Source organism: Gymnodraco acuticeps, unplaced genomic scaffold (assembly GCF_902827175.1).
Source record: "Gymnodraco acuticeps unplaced genomic scaffold, fGymAcu1.1, whole genome shotgun sequence".
Classification (NCBI taxonomy): Eukaryota; Metazoa; Chordata; class Actinopteri; order Perciformes; family Bathydraconidae; genus Gymnodraco; species Gymnodraco acuticeps.
Window position 1 is genome coordinate 153,928 of NW_022991621.1, and position 12,319 is coordinate 166,246.

General features: G+C 40.1%; 1 protein-coding gene across 1 annotated transcript in view; it reads right to left on the minus strand.

The window, feature by feature from the left end:
• Positions 1-12,319, minus strand: part of sin3b (SIN3 transcription regulator family member B) — a gene marked incomplete at its 3' end in the record, with an annotated part of 52,955 nt that overhangs the window by 21,923 nt on the left and 18,713 nt on the right. Inside the window, exons 9-10 of the mRNA XM_034198074.1 lie at positions 8,063-8,276; positions 5,566-5,682 (exon numbers count right to left, since the gene is read on the minus strand). Coding sequence (XP_034053965.1) covers positions 5,566-5,682; positions 8,063-8,276 — 331 coding nt within the window. The remainder of the gene's footprint in view (positions 1-5,565; positions 5,683-8,062; positions 8,277-12,319) is intronic.

A 12,319-nucleotide genomic window follows, 5' to 3' on the forward strand; every position in this document is an offset into this window, starting at 1 on the left:
CTTTCCTTTGAAGGCACTGGTGCAGTCTTCTCCGCTGAACACATGGAATCCAAGAAGTGTGGCACAGTAGTCTTCTCCCAGGGATTCTGCGAGCTCAGAGAGGTTGAGAAGTTGTCTATGTTTCCCTGACCCCGTATCCAGGTATATAGTCAGCCTGATGGCATGAGCGTGGTAAAGAAGAATCACAAAGATATCTGTGTCAGGTGTTCAGACTACAGCATTCTTGTAGCCAAGGGCAGCAGCATGATGAAGGTAGAGTACCACCCTTGTATCAGTCTCTTCCTGGTTGCGTTAGAGCAGTGGTTCCCAAACGGTGTGCCGCGGTACACTGGTGTGCCGTGAGGTAAGTCCGGGTGTGCCGTGGGATTTTGTGACAACCATACGTTATTATTGCAATATACAACTACACAAAAAATAATTACTTTTTCATTTACTATATCATTACTTTGTAGGTTTATATGTACGTAATCTGTGCGACTTGTGCGTCCACATCTCCACGTGCAGTGCTGCATAAACATGGCTGAGTCAGCGATAACTTTCGAGGGGTCCCAATAGACAGGAATGTGACGGTGAGGTGCAAACTGTGTCCAGGCCAGAAGCTGTTATCCACTGCTGTAAACACCACGTGGTCAAACCTCAACAAGCACGTGCAAAGAACACATGCTAAGGTGAAGCTACCGCACAGCTATTTGTTGTTTGTTTATATCACGTTGTCTGTTCTTCTTCTCTGTCTTCCGGTTGTTGTGTGTTTTGAATGACAAATACACACTACCGCCGCCTGCTGGTAAGGAGAGTTATTGCCACTCACGCATGCGCAGTTCGTACGTGCTCGGCGAGTAAAGTAACGAGTTACTTTATGTAGATAGTAACGAAGTAGTGTAATATATCGGCAAAATATTTACAATAGCACATGTTTCAATGCTGATTGCTGAAATGTTACATTTATAATTTGCTGAATTTCTGCTGAGTTTCCTTTGCCTCATTTTTAATGTTGTGACCTGTCTGGTTTAAATGAGTGTGTTGCTGCTTTGATGAAGCCTAATTTGATAAAGTTTCAAATTAATTTCTGAAATATTTCGTTAATAAATATTTCATGAGTAATATAGTTGTCTTTGTCACATTTTATTTGGCATTACTAAATAATTATGCACATTTACAGATATTTTACATGATATGAGTGATAACACGTGTTATAAGGGCTATTTTGCACAATAGGTGTGCCTTGAGATTTTTACTTGTCCTTTGGTGTGCCTTGGGCACAAAAAGTTTGGGAACCACTGCTGTAGATTGTGGGGAGCTCACTTACCTCAACCTGATACACAATGGGACATTGCACATTGATCAACAATGACAGAGACTAGACACAAATCACAGATAATCACTTGGAGTATAATTAAACCATCAATCACTTTTAATATGAGCTTTCAATTTACCTTGCCATTTGAGGAGAGAAGTTGATGGGCTCTCCCTTCCACGACCAGCACTGCCATTTCTGTTCTTTCCAGCCTTGAAGCTGCCTGTTGATCACTCCATACACGCAGCAGGAGCTGGCAGAGTTGCTGTTTGTTGTCATCATTTGTGAGAAACATTTTGAAGTCATATGGCTTCCTGGTTGCTGGTCCAGCCAAAATGATCTTCTCTGAACTGCCACGTCTCAAGCTCTCCTGTGCTTTGATAGATCCTGGATGGTAACTGTCAGTTGAGAACAAAAAGTGCTTTTTGGCCACCATCTGATCAAGCACTTGTAGGCATATCTCCCCACAGGTTGGAGGAAGGTTGGTGAGGACATGGAGCAGAGCCATGCCATCCTGAATGAACAGGGCATCCTTAGGGTATGGCAGATCCTTTGGGGTGGTGTCCGCCAGAATGTAAAGAAAGGGTCCAATCATAACCACATGACGGACAAATGTATCTGGCCAACACCAGATGATGGGTAGGGCTTTCATACAGACACCAAGATCAAATGTATTCAGGACCCACCTCTGATCCACCTGATCAGTGGCTAGCTCAGAACGCTTCAGTAGCTCACAAACAACTGTATTGTCAGTGATTGGTTGATGGATGGGCGTGAAGTAGTCCACTGTTGATTTTCTGAGTGGAGGAGTACCAGTTGCAGAGGTGAAGCCCCCTAGTCCAGGCACAGGCTGCTGTCCATTGCTTCCGATGTACCTGATAAAGAGCCAGATGTAGTACACTTGCATCTCAGTTGCATAGACTGTCATTCTCTGCTGGCGGTGTGAATGATGAGCCATCATTAAACTTTGGGTCGGCGCGAGTGAAGTGCAAGGGTGGGAGTGTTTCTGGTGTGTTGACTTTCAGGCTACGCTGTTGCGACTTGTCGATGACGGGTAGCATTCGGACCATGTTGCTCTCAAACCCAGGCTTGACCACCTGGACCATGATTCCCCCAGCACTGTTGACAATGTTGCTGCCGTGCACACTGGGCGTGGTTTTATTCAAATTGTCCCACTCACAGTGGAATACCATGTTTCCCTCTCCTATCACAATTGCGGGTGTCCGATAGGATGAGACTTTGTCCAGGACCTTTGCCAGGGCAGTTTCCAACTCCAAACCAAATCCGTAGCTCTCAGAGTGGCCAAGCCTGTGTAATATTGTGGTGAGCTGCTTGCTTCTGAACAAGTGCCTGACAGTCACACAGAGTATAATGTGTTTTGGTAACTTCCATTCTCCCTCTGACACTGCACGGCACAGTTCTTGCCCAATGGAGAATACCAGGCGCTTCATCTTTTCATTCGTCTCCATGTCTTCCTTGCCAGCCATGACCATGCTGAGAAACCGGACGAGGTCTGTGGGTAGGAGGTTTTCAGGAGTGAGCTCCATGTCGTCAGCTGTTGGCGGCCACTGTAGGTCTTTGGACTCTCTGAAAGCTTGCAGAATATTCTGGCGGAGTAGGTAGAGAGCAACGTTTTTGTACTTGTCTGTGGTTCCGAGAGTGTAAGCTCGTGCAACGGCATTCGATACCGTGATTTTCAAGCTGTACACCAGCCAGAAAGAAATGGCATCAGCATTGTCGTGGTCAACTCTCGTAAACTGGATATGCTCCTAGATTGGATCTTTCTGTAGCCGTTTCAGGAGTTTCTCTGAGCGATAATTTGTGTTCTCGTACCCATTCAATTTCAGCTCTTCCACATACAGCAAGCGCAAGGAAGATAGCTGTAGGACCTCAATTTGCTGGACTACATGAGTTCCAATGTGTTCCAGTACTGAAACAAATGCCTTTTCATGGGAGGCTGACATGAAAGCTTGGTTGGTATCCTTAGCTCCTGCTTTAAGAATACTGCTGCGCTCGTAGTTGGCTAATGCTGTGCGGAAATATTTAAAGCACGACTGATGGTGTTTCGCCTCACAAGCAAAGAGGTCTTTGCCCTTCACTTGTCTTTGAAGTCAAACTAGACCAGTGTTTCTCAAACTTTTTCATACCAAGGACCACTTAACCAACAAAAAAACACTCGCGGACCACCTAACTCCACAAATATCCAAAATCACATCGTTTTTTTAGAACAGATTACAAATCGCCTGAAAATGGTACAAACAAGTGGCAAGATGTTTGATGAAGGTGTGGCGCTGGGCTATATCATGCAACGAAAGTGAAAGTTAAGCTCGTTCCATTGCAGAGATATTCCCGCGAGAGTGCGGAAAGCTTACATTTATTTATTTAAAATGTGAAATGTTACCAATATACTCACGGAACACAAGGGGGCACTCACGGACCACCAGTGGTCCGCGGACCACACTTTGAGAAGCACTGAACTAGACCCATATTCTCAGCCCGTGATTCTATTTGCTCCCATGCATTTTCTTTGTTCTTATAAGTTGGGAAGTATTCAGGTCTCTCAGTTTTACGATGACCATCTTTGATCTAAACTTTGTCGCAACTAACTAATTTTAGTTCGGGTTTTTTTTGGTGTGAACGCAACTTTTCGGAACTATATCGGAACTATTGTGGGAAAAGTACTCCGGTGTGAAAGCGCCTAAAGACACCCTGTTCTGAGAGCAGCCATCATGTTCCACAGTTTAACCTGTTAAGCCCTGGGCCTATTTCAGGCCTCAGGCTCGAAAATGACATGCCTAGAATGAATGATTATATCTTCACAACTAAAAGGGGTAGATGAATAATATTTTTTATCAAAGCAATGATACAATAAATAAATCTATCACTACACGACATATTTAAACAAATGAATGCCATTTTAGTTTTGTGTTACTTTGTTCTGAAAGCTGAACCTGCTGCTCCTCACAGAGAGAAGAGGCTGTGAATTACTTTACATTGTGGATAAGGGTGGATAGCCCCCATTGTTCTGTGTGTTAAAATGAAAGACAGCCCACACATGCAACTAGACATGAGTCGAGTTGAGTTAGCTAATTACCTTGTGTGTTTGAAGGTTGAATGTGTGTGTGTAGCCAAGTTAGCTACTTGTTTGTTTTTGGCGGGAAAAAATGTTCACTACTGCCAGAGCTGTATGCCACAGATACATGTGATCACTTTGGGAATAGTATTATTGTGATCTTTGACCATCACAACATGGGTCTAGACACATTATTTGTTCATGTATCTGCAATATTGGCTGAGATAGAGTGAGGACATCCAGACAACATTTTAACATAGCTCATCATTTTCTACATACTTTTTCCACTTAGGAAACACTGATAAGAATATTTCTGTGTCGGTGCAAAATACATCGTTCTTGGTACAAGACTAAAATGCTATTTTCTTGTAATGGCGGCACTAATTAGCATAATAGCATGCCACAGACACATGTGATCACTTTAAGAATAGTTTTATTGTGTTCCTTGACCCTCAAAACATGGATCTGGATACCTTATTTGTTCAGTTATCTGCAATAATGGCTGAGATATAGTGAAAGGTGTAAAAAGAGTGAAACTCGATTTTTAGGGTAAATAAACACTAATTTGGGAAAAAAATATACGTGGGACAATTTTTCAACTTTTTAACATAGCTAATCTAATCTAAGCTAATCGTTTTCTACACAATTTTTCCAATCTAGAAAAGCTGATTAAAAGTACATTTCAGGGGGGTGCATGATACCCCCTTCTACCCACTAGACTATATGTATTCTTATCAAAACCGTCTCTCCTGATTGAACGCTCCAAACCAGAGCTGAATCAGAAACGCAAAACATTTAACTGTTAACTGAAAGAAAGCCAATGTATGTAATGTTATTAATGTTATGTGCTGCCATGTGACATGACTGGGGGGTGTTCTGTGTTCACTGCATTTATATTCAAGATACTTTCCTCAATAAGCAACCAATTGAACGCTAATATGACCCTGAACTTAACTTAACTTTTGGGGGGGGGTTTGGATAGCTCATTATCAGCTAAAAGAAAATAAGAGAATGTTGAAATCAAGAAAACTAATTGTGTCTTATTTTTTTCGAAGTGTTTTCAATGTTTTCATGTTTCTCCATGGTGCGAGGAAAACCCTTGCTTTGCGTAAAAGCCTATCATCTCCTCGATAAAGAACACACCGGGTGAGTTTACACAAAGCTCTCTCTGCTGAGAGAAGAGTAAATGAAATCTAACCTCGAATCTCTCGTCCTCGCAGCGGTGCAGCTGCTCCTCGTAGGGAGTCTTCTTCGAGCTGACGAAGGTGGAGTCCTCCGACCAAGAGGGGAATGACACCCAGGTGTCGTTCAACACCTTCACACACACACAGAAATGTAAAATCATCAATGGGAAAACGTACCTTTTACAGTAAAAATATTTCACAATGACATGCTATACTAACACCTAGAAATATCACAGTGACGTTCATTCTGTAAATGTATATTAAATATTCAATAGATATAGATTTTACTGTCAATATGTATTTCTTATTCTAATGTGGATATGGTTATATTGACTGTTTAACCCTCCGGTATCATTCGATTGGACTACGCAAATTAGTCATTCGAGACAAAAATGTCCACTGCAAAAGACTTCGATAAAAACATTATATTAAAAGGTTTTTTTCACAACTTTTTTGGGTTCAATCTTTAAAGCAACTTCCGCCCTAATAGAAAATACCAAAAATGTAATCATTTTCAGGATTTTAACCCTTTAAATGCCATTTTGGCCTGGACTGGCTCTTTTTTTTTTTATCACAGTCTTGGATATGTCAAAGATTAGCAACAAAATTGATTTTTTTGCATTATTAGTTTTTGCACAAAATCAGATTGAACAAAAAAGTTACAAATTAGTCATTCGGGACAAAAATGTCCACTTCCAAAAGTTGCTAATCTTTGACATATCCAAGACTGTGAAAAAAAAGAAAAAGAGCCAGTCCCCAGATATGTATTTTTTGGAAAATAACTAATTTTCTCTGTTTTCATCATGAAAAAAAACAGCGGTTTCATGTTTTCAAAATGGCATTTAAAGGGTTAAAATCCTGAAAATGATTACATTTTTGGTATTTTCTATTAGGGCGGAAGTTGCTTTAAAGATTGAACCCAAAAATGTTGTGAAAAAAACCTTTTAATATAATGTTTTTATCAAAGCATTTTGCAGTGGACATTTTTGTCTCGAATGACTAATTTGCGTAGTCGATTTGTTACACAGTGAATTAAAGACCGATTTCAAAAATTGAAATTGGAATTCCAAAATAGATCGAGAAAATAGCCTTGTTACAAAAATTCAGGCCGTTTGCACCAACACAACCAAAGTTATTGCAAAATGAAAAGTGAAAAATGACCCATATGGACAAAAACGTCCACAGTGATACCGGAAGGTTAAATTGTGTTTGTTTAAATGTGAAATGCCTCGTTTACATGTTAGTGATGAAATAATTACCCTAATTGGGAACAAAAAGTAGATCTGATCTGATGAGGCCAGAAAAGGCAGGTAAGAAGACAACGAGCTATAGCTGCTCAATAAATTAATATGATATCGATATGAGACGAGTTGTTGTGTTAGAAGTTGCTAGGGCTGCCCAATTAATCATAATTGAATCAGAATCACGGCAAGAGGCACAATTAAAAAAAACATTCGACACCAAAACAAGATGCTTGTAAAAGTAAAGTGGTGTGATTCTGTCATTCGTATTTAAGTCATTAAATCCACATTACTGATGAATAATTATCAGAAAACTCCTTGTGTAAATATTTAAATCAAAGCTCAAACAAAACTCTGCAAATGTTTTAGGACTCATACTGTTTGTCTTGGAGAGAAGACTTGTTTATTTTACTAGAAATCTCGTATCGTAGCCGAATCACAGCTGAAAATAAAACATATTGAAGGAGAAAGCTCCCCCGATCCCGTCCTCACTGTTGAGTAAAGAGTCAAAGTAAAACCCCTTTCTACTCCTTTAAGGTCAATAAGGTGCAGCTACTATACATGCCCCCCCCCAGGATACATGACTATTATATTGTTACTCATATCATTTTAATTATACATTTGTCATTTATTACTCTCTCTTTGTCTAATCCCTCAAACGCACACAGCTTTTTTTGTCTTTTTTGTCTCCATGTATATTTTTTAGGGCTGTCCGTCGATTAAAATAGTTAATCGTGATTAATCACAAATTAATCGCACATTTTTTTATCTGTTCTAAATGTTCCTTAGAGGGATGTTTTTAATACTCTTATCAACATATGAGTGGACAAATATGCTTTATGCAAATGTTTGTTTATTATCATTTGAACAATGACAAATATTCTCCTGAATATTAAACTTAACAACCTCTGAACATTACAAATATCCGCCTCAATTCAACCTGGAACCTCTCTCATACAATACAATAATAAAATACAAAGTGTGTGTGTGTGTGTGTGTGTGTGTGTGTGTGTGCATGTGCGTGTGCGTGTGTGTGTGCGTGTGCGTGTGCTCAATCCCCCCCCCCCGGTCGGCATTCGCGACACAGAGGGCTTCATCACATAACCTTACGTGGGGCCAGAAGTTGGAGTAACAAACACTGACTCCGGTTATGTGCACCCCTGCCTATATCACTAAATAAAAATAAATAATTTGCTTTTCTCTGAGTGGCTCCTCCTTTTGGAGGAGGTGCTGCCATACTGACAAATAAAGTAAAGCGCAGTAGTTGTACCTCCTTGCAGAGGGCGGTGCGTCCGCTGCATTTGGGCTGCTGGTAGGTCTTGGGCAGCGCTCGGTAGCTGGAGCCCAGGCGCTTACAGGAGGCGTAATCCACCTCGCGGCCCCCCCCCCCCTCCATGTAGCGATCCGACAGCCCGGACACCGCATGAGAGAGCTCTTTGTCCCCCAGAAACGACTTGAACTGTGTGTACAGCTCGGGAAACTTCCTGCAAGGAGAAGGAGGAAATATAAATCAAGAATGGCAGATAAATAAAGAACAGCTGATCAGAAAGCGAGAGGGAAGAATCCTCACAAAGAGCTCAACCACGGTATGTTTAGTTTAGCAGAGGTTTATAACCGACAGCATCATTCATCACTCTCAGGATCAGTTTGTGAAAGTGTACAGAAACATAGTTTAAAGATACAAAGACTTTGACCAACGCTGAGAAAAGACTGATAATTATTGTCTGTTTTCTTTATCAACCTCCTATTTATGATTCATTTCAATCTATATTCTGCTGTTTTGGATGATTGTTGAGTAAAAAGCTAACAATAAGCTCAGGCTTCAGACTACTCCGGTCTGACAATATTGATGATTTTATTTTAAAAGTGTTCATGTATCTTAAAACAACTCTTTAAGTCACATGTGTCAAACTCAAGGCCCGGGGGCCAAATCAGGCCCTTGGTGGATTTAATTTCGGCCCGCAGGATAATTTCTAATTCCTATTAGATCTGGCCCTCCGGTATATTGCACGCACACCTTCACTCCATCCTGAGGGTCTCCTCCGCTCAGAGCCTGAGCCCAAACATTGATGACCTTGCACCCAAGATGAGATGCCAAGTATCTGAGCTAGCATCACAGAGCAGCACACTGAGTTCAATGGATGCTTCCTTCTGCACTTTCTCTCTCAGGACAACAGGGCATGTTTGGTTTTCTCTTTGAGGGGAATAGTTTTGTTGAAGCTGTTGTTGGCCTGTGGGGAAATGTACTCATAAGAAATGACTCTAAGCTGCAGATAGAGCCATAAGAAATGAATGCAGCTGATTATTTAATGTTGTTTTTATAGGCAATCATTAAAGCTTTGTTAGTTCCAGGTTTAATATGTGCAATAAGTTCATTTCAATACGTTCTGCAATAAACATTGAACCAGTCCGGCCCTCCACTAGCACCCATTTATTTATTTTGGCCCACTGTGTGTTTGAGTTTGACCTCCCTGATATAAATGGTCAAAACATTATTACAAGTGGTATCTGGCAGTAATACTATAATGTCTCTTCTACAACTTTATGTCAGCTCCCCGCAGCTACTGCATCCATCTTTCTCATTTTATTTAAACCTTTTTCACATCATATATTCAGCAGTGTTAAATTCGTCAACGAAAACTATGACGAAAAATGATCGTTAACGACCTTTTTTACGCGACTAAGGTGTGACGATGACGAGCTAAAAATAGATTGTTGATAATAAAAACTATGACGAAATATATATTTTGTTTTCGTTGACGAGATGGGACTAAGGTCCTAAGGACTAAGGACTAAGGACTAAGGACTAAGGCTGGACTATCGGACATTAAAAATGCAGCATATTTTCCCCCAATTGTCCGTCTTGTCTGTCAAAATGCATCCCTGTCATTGGTTGAATTAGTTGGGATTCTGGGAATCTGCACACGTCACTCATATTACACAAGTAAAGTCTTAAAGGTAGGGTAGGTAATTTTGGAGAAACCAGCTCGAGTGCGCTAGAATTTGAAAATACGCAGCCGGAAAGAATCTGCCACTTCCTTCAGACTTCCTCACAGAGCCCCTCCTCCAACACACACGAACGCGCACATGACCAATGAGGGCACGAGATGAGTTTGTGCCCCGATGGAAGGCTGACAGGCAGGTAGGCCATCCAGTTACTTTAGCCGGCTCAGATGATTGGTCGAGCTTTTTACAGCGCCACGGCTTCCAGAGATGAGATGTTTGTATATATTTATTGTCAAAGCACTTCATGTATTCATTGCTATCGGGATGTTAAGAGCATTCCATGCATTATAACAAAAAGTGGTTAAATATGTAAATTGTAATCCCTGTACATTTTGCTGTATGATGCCCTTTTGTTGTTCTGTTGTTCATGTTTTTATGTCTTCTTGTGGAACCTACTGCTGCTCCCTTGAAAAAGAGATCATTGATCTCAATGGGATTTCACCTGGATAAATAAAGGTTTTGAATTGAATTGAAACAAGTGTTTCTGAAGGGAATTATCTACCCCACCTTTAAGTGAAATGTTGCTTTGTGAATTTCAACACTTGATGCTGTCACTTTGATTCCAATTTCAGATACCTGTGTTTGTACTGAATGGGTTTAAAGAGAGAAAACATTTTGACTAAAACTGGACTAAAACGTTTTGAGTTATCGTCGACTAAAACTAGACTAAAACGTTTTGAGTTGTCGTCGACTAAAACGTTTTGAGTTGTCCTCGACTAAAACTGGACTAAAACTGGACTAAAACGTTTTGAGTTGTCCTCGACTAAAACATTTTGACTTGTCCTCGACTAAAACTAGACTAAAACTAGACTAAAACGTTTTGAGTTGTCCTCGACTAAAACGTTTTGAGTTGTCGTCGACTAAAACTGGACTAAAACATTTTGACTTGTCCTCGACTAAAACTGGACTAAAACTAGACTAAAACGTTTTGAGTTGTCCTCGACTAAAACTGGACTAAAACGTTTTCAGTTGTCGTCGACTAAAACTAGACTAAAACGTTTTGACTTGTCCTCGACTAAAACTGGACTAAAACTAGACTAAAACGTTTTGAGTTGTCGTCGACTAAAACTAGACTAAAACGTTTTGAGTTGTCCTCGACTAAAACGTTTTTGAGTTGTCGTCGACTAAAACTGGACTAAAACATTTTGACTTGTCCTCGACTAAAACTAGACTAAAACTAGACTAAAACGTTTTGAGTTGTCCTCGACTAAAACGTTTTGAGTTGTCGTCGACTAAAACTGGACTAAAACATTTTGACTTGTCCTCGACTAAAACTAGACTAAAACTAGACTAAAACATTTTGACTTGTCCTCGACTAAAACTAGACTAAAACTAGACTAAAACGTTTTGAGTTGTCCTCGACTAAAACGTTTTGAGTTGTCGTCGACTAAAACTGGACTAAAACATTTTGACTTGTCCTCGACTAAAACTGGACTAAAACTAGACTAAAACGTTTTGAGTTGTCCTCGACTAAAACTGGACTAAAACGTTTCAGTTGTCGTCGACTAAAACTAGACTAAAACGTTTTGACTTGTCCTCGACTAAAACTGGACTAAAACTAGACTAAAACGTTTTGAGTTGTCGTCGACTAAAACTGGACTAAAACGTTTTGAGTTGTCCTCGACTAAAACTGGACTAAAACATTTTGACTTGTCCTCGACTAAAACTGGACTAAAACGTTTTGAGTTGTCGTCGACTAAAACTGGACTAAAACGTTTTGAGTTGTCCTCGACTAAAACTAGACTAAAACGTTTTGAGTTGTCGTCGACTAAAACTAGACTAAAACGTTTTGAGTTGTCCTCGACTAAAACTAGACTAAAACGTTTTGAGTTGTCCTCGACTAAAACTGGACTAAAACATTTTGACTTGTCCTCGACTAAAACTAGACTAAAACGTTTTGAGTTGTCGTCGACTAAAACTGGACTAAAACTAGACTAAAACGTTTTGAGTTGTCGTCGACTAAAACTAGACTAAAACGTTTTGACTTTTCCTCGACTAAAAGTGGACTAAAACGTTTTGAGTTGTCCTCGACTAAAACGTTTTGAGTTGTCCTCGACTAAAACATTTTGACTTGTCCTCGACTAAAACTAGACTAAAACTAGACTAAAACGTTTTGAGTTGTCCTCGACTAAAACGTTTTGAGTTGTCGTCGACTAAAACTGGACTAAAACATTTTGACTTGTCCTCGACTAAAACTGGACTAAAACTAGACTAAAACGTTTTGAGTTGTCCTCGACTAAAACTGGACTAAAACGTTTTCAGTTGTCGTCGACTAAAACTAGACTAAAACGTTTTGACTTGTCCTCGACTAAAACTGGACTAAAACTAGACTAAAACGTTTTGAGTTGTCGTCGACTAAAACTAGACTAAAACGTTTTGAGTTGTCCTCGACTAAAACGTTTTGAGTTGTCGTCGACTAAAACTGGACTAAAACATTTTGACTTGTCCTCGACTAAAACTAGACTAAAACTAGACTAAAACGTTTTGAGTTGTCCTCGACTAAAACGTTTTGAGTTGTCGT